This window comes from Schistocerca serialis, chromosome 2 (genome assembly GCF_023864345.2).
Source record: "Schistocerca serialis cubense isolate TAMUIC-IGC-003099 chromosome 2, iqSchSeri2.2, whole genome shotgun sequence".
NCBI classification, from domain to species: Eukaryota; Metazoa; Arthropoda; class Insecta; order Orthoptera; family Acrididae; genus Schistocerca; species Schistocerca serialis.
In genome coordinates this window covers 455,624,998-455,632,529 of record NC_064639.1, presented here as the reverse complement: position 1 = coordinate 455,632,529, position 7,532 = coordinate 455,624,998, and the positions used below count along the sequence as shown (strand labels likewise).

At 39.0% G+C, this 7,532-nt stretch overlaps 1 protein-coding gene across 1 annotated transcript; it reads right to left on the bottom strand.

The window, feature by feature from the left end:
• Nucleotides 1–5,169: 5,169 nt before the first annotated feature.
• LOC126456079 (GATA zinc finger domain-containing protein 14-like) lies at nt 5,170–7,011 on the bottom strand. The gene is made up of 2 exons (XM_050091836.1): nt 6,180–7,011; nt 5,170–5,645 (listed from the first exon to the last, which is right to left on the bottom strand). Exons 1-2 carry the CDS (start codon nt 7,009–7,011, stop codon nt 5,170–5,172), a joined length of 1,308 nt encoding a protein of 435 aa, XP_049947793.1.
• Nucleotides 7,012–7,532: the final 521 nt, after the last annotated feature.

Below are 7,532 nucleotides of genomic sequence, written 5' to 3'. Positions count from 1 at the left end.
ATGTTTCAAGTGGGTAAAGTAATTCATACCTTCCTTTTGGATACATGAGTGAAGCATCGCTAATGTTACACTTTGTATCAGGTTTTTCGCATTTTCTCGTAAACTCGTAGAGTCTTACGGTTTTAATTAAGTTGTTTCTTGACGTTAGGTATACCTGTTTATACGAGGTTGTCTTACAGTTTAATTTTCCTTATACACTTCTACGTTGTTTAAGTTCCGTACATGTACAGAGCTTCTTTCGCCTTTCACACATTCATACATACGTTTATACACAAAAAAATATCTATCACTATAATATACACTTTGCTGGTAGGGCCCTTTTTCGGTACCCTTCACCATTCCTTCAATATTCCAAAATAATTCAGGGTGTGCTGAGCATCGTCCCTTATACTAATAATACTTACAACTAAATATTTCTTCTTACATACATAACTGCATTACAGTCCATTAATGCGCAACATTCCCTATTTTCCTCCTTCACACTTTAGCTTTCGTACATGTACCCTCGTGTATAGCTGATATATTCTACAAAGTTGTTTGCTGAGTGCTTTAGGTGTTTCCTAACGTTAATGTGTTTCTCCCTCTATAAACCCTAGGTATTTGTTTTAAGAGCGATTCAGTTCGTTACTCACGTTGCATAGATCTGTTTATTATTTTCCTATTTTAAAGCTTGTGCTAAGTCACAAAAATTAATGCGTTTGCCTTGTCGTTCATTCTGAAAATCACACGCTACTGTGTAATGTAAATGTATGCGTTATCTCTTTTCTTTCCTCTTTGCTGCTTTTTCCCTATATGTAATTGTGTGTTGTTCTCGTGTACATAGCCTTTCTTCCGGTTATACATCTGCATTATTTATTTATTTATTTATTTATTTTTCTGTACAAGCTAAGATTTTTACTCAGTATAATATAATATTAGAATACCGTCGATGACCAGTATGTACTTGCATGTTCACTTTTATTACGTAGTACCAGCTTATAATTAAATTTTCTAAACTACTATTTACAAGACTTGTGTACCATTTTCTTTCTTGTTTTTGAATGGCTTTCATCTCTGTGTCTCATAGTAAGCATGGTCTCAAAACTTTTAAACGTTCCGCGCAAGCGCGCTTATGTACCACGACTGGACTGTAGGCGCAGGGAAAACTCTGCATTGTTGGTGAACACTATTCGTGATAGCCACCATCGTGTAATAGAGTCACGTGACGCCTGGACTCGACCGCGCATGCGCCTTCTTGCTTTGTATACACTTAGCTGATCGGACAGGGAAGGGGGAAGATTTCTCCCCGGCTCGCTGCCTACAGCGCGGCCAATGACCTCGTCTTGACATGCAGCTATCGCGTGCTCATGAGCTGAGCGTTGGATTGCAACTTCGACGCATGGTTTCTTGCTCGTCTCAAGCGAACAAACTCTGAGCTTCGCGCTAATTTGTCTTCGTTCCTCTCTCTTAAATAACTGAGTTAGACTACAAAAGTACCGTATGGTTTATTTTATAGTGTTAAAGACTCACAGTAACACATGTTTCATTAGGTGTGGTTAACTATGCGTTGTTCAGCTGGCATATGCCCCCAGTTGATTACTAGTTTCGATGTTTAACTGAAATTTCAGTTATGTTTTCTAGTTTAATGCATGTTTTTCACTAACTGACTGTCTTTTTCAATGTACTTCTTAAACTACGAACACCGGACTTAAAGGTTTTTTTTTTTCGCAAGTTTCTTATGTTAATGACAGCAATTTTACTATGTGATCCAAGGTTGCATAATTTCAATTTTGCTAAAATAATATATAACCTTTAATGAAAAAATTCCTTGATATCCTTGTGGGGGTATAACCCTTTCATCTTGCCCGTTTGTGTGTTACCTAACAGATAACATCCTGGGTGGGGTTTGTCTATTATAATGAAAGGGCCATCATTCAACAACTGCCACTTTTTGTTTAATGCCTTAATTTTAGAGGATTTTGGGTGGGTACTTAATAGTACTTCCTGTCCAATGTTAAATTCTGTAACCTTTCTTATCTTTTTGTTGAATTGTTTTTTCCTTATTTCTGCTTGTTCTTCCATCTGTAGTAATGCTTGACATACCTTTTCGTCTAGTGTTATTTCCTTTGTGGCTAATTTAGGTAAAGGTTTAGCCCATTCATCAAGTTCTGTGCCTTGAAACATTAACTCTGTAGGTGTAAAGCCTGTTGAAGTATGAATTAAATTATTTACAATATGCTGAAAGGGGGCTATGTATTCCACCCACTTTGTCTGTTTATTTGATATATAAGTTCTTATAAAGCGATTAAATTCTTTAAAATTTCTCTCAACTGGGCTCGATTCTGGGTGAAATTTGGATACCAACATATGTTTTATGTTTTGAGATTCGAGAAATGTTTTCCATTTATTACTAGTGAAGTTTGTTGCATTATCAGTTAATATAATTTTCGGTTTTCCCACTAGTGGTATGTAGTCTTCTATCATGCGTTTGATTATTGATCCCGACAGTACTGCTTTTATAGCATACATTTTTAAGTACTTTGTGAAGACATCATAAAATGCGATCACATATCTAACTCCTCCCCTAGCTCGTGGATATGGTCCTGCTGCGTCCACGGAAACTAGTTCTCTTGGTCTAGTTGGAATGATAGGGTGTAATACGTCCAAACTAGATCTATTAAGATGTTTAACCTTCTGACATACTGTACACTTTTTTATTATTTGTTCAATCCTGCGTCTGAGGTTCGGGAAGTAACAATACGTTGATATTTTCGCTGTACATTTTGATACCCCATAGTGTCCCCATACTCTATGTGTGTGTCTTATCAAATTGTCTATGTATTCTTCCGGGATGCAGACACACCAGGTGTTGGATTGTGGATTGCGCCTGTAGAAAAGAACATCGTTTGACATTGTGTAATATTGTTTCAATGTACTATTGTCATCTGCCTGCAGTTTTTGCATAACTTGTCTCCATCTATTGTCTTCCTTTTGTAGTTTGCTCATGTCTTTACACATCTTTCTGTAATATGGTTGAAATGTGCCATCATGCATCAGAAAAACTCTAAAATCGGAAGTCTGTTCGATCAATTCATTGAACTCGCTCAAACCTTGTGGCAAGCGCGATAATGCGTCGGCAATTACATTCTGTTCACCCTTGATATAAACTATCTCGAAATCAAATTCCTGGAGGAATAAACACCAACGTGCAATCCGTTTGTGCAACAATTTGCATGTGAGTAAAAACGATAGTGCTTGATGCTCACAAAACACTCGTGTATGCCTTCCCCAGAGATAGTACTGGAACTTGCGGAAAGCCCACACTACAGCTAACGCTTCAAGTTCGGTTGCCGAATAGGTTCTTTCACATTCCGTTAACGTTCTACTGGCAAAACTAATTATGTTTACTTTCTGTTTTCCATTATCATCTACTAATTGGAACAGACAAGAGCCTAATCCCTGACATGATGTGTCCGTGCTCAAACAAAAGTTGTAGTTCATGTTAGGATGCTTCAGAATGGGTGCGTTTATGAGTGCCTGTTTGATTTTTACGAAATCTTCCTCACATTTTTCTGTCCACAACCATGTGTGGTTTTTCCTTAAAAGGTTGAATAGGGAATCACTATTCAGTAACTGTTTGGGCACGAATTTTCGAAAAAATGACGTGAGCCCCAGAAAAGCTTTCAATTGTTTACGTGTTTGTGGTGAGGGGAAATATTTTATGGCATCAAGCTTTTTTTGGATCTGGTAAAATTCCGCCTGGTGAAATAATGTGGCCTAAAAATTTTATTCGATCCCTTCCGAATTCGGACTTCTTAAAATTTGCTGTGACGTCATATTCTCGGAACTTTTGGAACACTTTGTGTACCAATTCTACATGCTCTTGCCAGGTCTCCGTGGTTATCAAGAGATCGTCTACATACAACGTCACTTTGCTAATCAGTTCTGGACCCAAAACTCTGTCTAAAGCCTCTATAAACACCCCAGCACTCACGTTGAGTCCAAATGGCAGTTCTTGGAATTGATAGCTTATGCCAGCATGAATGAACGCAGTATATTTTCTGCTATCACTATGTAGGGCTATTTGCCAATACGAAGCCTTCATGTCAACGGATGTTAAATACTTCACTCCTTGAAATTTAAGCAATTGCTCATCTAAGTTCTCCGGCCTAGTGCGTATTGGTATGATGATCTTATTAATTTCCCGCGCATCAAGTACTAATCTGACTGACCCGTCAGGTTTGCTGACAGCTAGGATGGGACTGCAGTACGGTGAATGCGAAGGTTCTATCACCTTCCACAGAACCATTCTATCTATTTCTTTGCGAACCACTTCCTTCTTTGCCCATGGTATCGCATATGATTTATGGTAGTACGTTTTATGTGGGTAGACTTCCATTTTGTATTCATACTTTTTGATTATTGTCGGCTGTTTTCTAAAAATGTCTCGGTATTCATAAATAAGATCTGCTAGTTCATGTTGTTGAGTTTCTGAAAGACAAGTGGATTTTCCTACCTTCTCGTGGGCGGCCTGTTCGTTAATTATTTCCGTGTCTAATTGTTTGGGGAAAGGAATATCTATCAATAAAACTTGTGGGTAAACTAATTTTACTTCAGCTTGTTTCTGTAATTGGCCATTATGATCTATTGTTGACTTTACAAGATTGACCTTCACACTACGACTGCCCACTCGGAAATAGCAAAGTCCACTGCCTATGTCGATGTTAACTTTATACTGCCGGAAAACTTCCATACCTAAAATACAATTGACGATTAACTTGTCAACGATTAAGAATGTACAGTTTATCGTGACATCGCTAATGGTAACAGGTATTTGCGTCTGCCACTTAATACTTTTTGACTTGTTACCTACAGCTGTCAAGATTTTACAATTTTCCGTTGGCAACACTGGTACTTTTAATACTTTCGAAACTTCTTTAAATAAACTGTTAGAAATAATATTCGTAGATGCGCCTGTATCTAAAATTACGTTGGTAATTATAGTTCCTATCTTTGCTGTTATTACAGCCTGCACGAGGTCACTTACCTTGTCCGGTGCTTTCATCTCTTCTTCACATAGATCATCTTCTACGGTCGCATCCTGATCACATCTTAAAAATAATTGTCTAAGATGTAATGTGTGTTTGTTTGTGCCCCCTGTTGTCAAATCGGTCGGCCGGTGGGGGCTCATTACGACCGATTGTTGTTTACCGGGGGAGACAACGGCGTTGCTTCAGTACTGTCCGTTACCTCTACAAAGTGTACTGAGTGGTTATTCTGTCGCCAATTAGTTTCCGGACCGCTGCGTGCAACATTTTCTTGCGACCGGCCGTCGCTATTCCTCCTTGGTCTGTCATTCCTATTACTGTAACTATTGTAATTTTCATTTGTGTGCCGCCTTTCATCACGCGGGCCTGACCAATCATTCACGTGATTTCTATCATTTCTATACCGGCGTGGACCGTAATCTGTACTATACCTTCGGTCTTCACATCTCTGTGGCGCCGAATTCCTCCGATTTCCGTAATTCCAGGTTCCATTATTTGGCCTTGTCGCATATGGATGCCAACTGTGTGGGTTTTGTCCACTGCCATTAAAATGAGATCCGTTACCGTTGTTTTGATTGGTTCCAGAATATTCATTCCGATTACTTGTGCTCGGCTCTTCTTCGTATATTAGATCAATTGAGTCAAGCACGGAAAGAAAGTATTCAAGGTCGTTCTCCGGTATGGTTACCAATTTTTCGCGTAAGTTCGCGGGTAGTCTGTTTTTCAGAATTTTGAGAACATCTACGTGCGGTATTGGATTGTTCCAATAGCGCGTCTTATTCAAGTACTTTTCGAAATACTTTCTCAACCCGCCGTTTTTGAGGTTGAACGGTTGTGGGTTGAATACCTCACGTCGCAGTCTTTCTTGGACCCCAGCGGACCAATATTTCTCCAAGAAAGCCCGTTCAAATTGTTCGTAGGTGACGCACTGTTCAGCCATGTCTGTGGCCCACAAAAGTGCGTCGCCTTGTGTGAAGCCTACTACATATCTAATCTTCTGTGCTTCAGTCCAGTTTCTTGGTAAGACATTTTTAAATGCTCTTACAACTACGACTGGATGAGTTTTTCTGGATTCTGTGGAGAAAACTGGAAACTGTCTATGTTTCAACAGGCTCTCATCGACTAGAATCGTCGAGATGCAATTCGACACGCCCACTGCCTGTTGCAGCATCGCGTTTGGCGAATAGCCATTGTTTGCCTGTGCCGGTGCGTGCACATACGCCGGACTGGGCGCGTGATGTTCTGCGTTATTGACATCGTAATCTGGCACGGGCGAATAAGTGTCGCGCTGCCTGTTGCTTGACGTAGGCAAGTCATTTGAAACATTCAGTCTACCAGCAATTTCCTTGCGTATTCTGTCCTCGGCTACTTTGATTTCATTACCTAATTTTTCAAAAAGTTTTGTTTCCCGGTCAGTTATTGATTCATTTACATTACCGTTTTCTAAAGTTTCATTTATTTTGATAATGTCCGCGTTGATACGTCGAGTCTCCTGTTTCAGAAAACCGACTTCTTCGTTAACTTTATTAACTTGGTCAGGTATTTCTTCACATGCGGACTGTACTCTTGTTAAATTTAATTGAATAGCCTGTACGTTTTCATGTATTTCTGTTTGTACGGTTTGTGTTTGATTGTGTGTTTCTACTATTTCTGACAGTTCCTGTTCCTGTTTGTTTGTAAGATCTGACAATTTCTTTTCTAAGTCATTTGCCAATACATTGTATACACTATTGACGGTTTTGATGACTTTGTCTTCGATCTTTTGATCGATTTCATTGGTGAGTTTATTTAAGCGTTGATCGAAATGTCTGTGTATGTTTTCAAAGTGCGTGTTTACACTTGAAAACTGCTGTTGGAACCCAATTTCCATGTTTGACAATTTTGTGTTTGTCATGTTGTGGCTGACTTCTAGATTCGCCAGTTTTGTGTTCGTTGTGTTGTGGCTGATTTCTAGATTCGCCAGTTTCTCGCTCACGTTTGACATCAGACTATATAATGCCTCAAGCGTAACTGACAAAGCTTGGTGTTTGTATTTATGCCATTATTTGTTGCCATTGTTTCTCTGTCACGGTCTGATTGAATCGAAACCGGGCTAGGTTCACTGATTTCACGCGAAATATTTTCATCTGATCTGGTAATCGATGCTTCATCGGGTGTGCACAAGGTTTCATTTGCAAGTTATTGTTAATCCCTGTGGAGTGCAATTGAATTGTATTTACTTCTACATTATGTTGTGCTGAAAAACTAATTGCGTCATCATTTACGTCACTATTGTCAGAATCGGTGACGTGTCCGTGAACATTTGTCAAATTAAAGTTCTCCGATTCCATTGTGAAGATATTATTTTTATCTGCACTTTACTGTTAATCTAAATCTTTAAGTTCTCTCGCAGTTGAATTAATAAAAATATCTCGCGATTGTTATTTGTTGCGCGTCGGAAATTTACAAGATGGCGCACTACGTCTTCTAATTCTGCGATTGTTGAACATAAAAAAGTAATTATCA

Excerpts from the sequence above, each read along its gene's own strand:
- LOC126456079 (XM_050091836.1), bottom strand. The coding sequence starts at position 7,011 with ATGTCAAACGTGAGCGAGAAACTGGCGAATCTAGAAATCAGCCACAAC. Across the intron at positions 5,646-6,179 it reads GATGCTGCAACAGGCAGTGG|AAGAGCCGAGCACAAGTAAT; the intron begins GCGTGTCGAATT and ends TAATATACGAAG.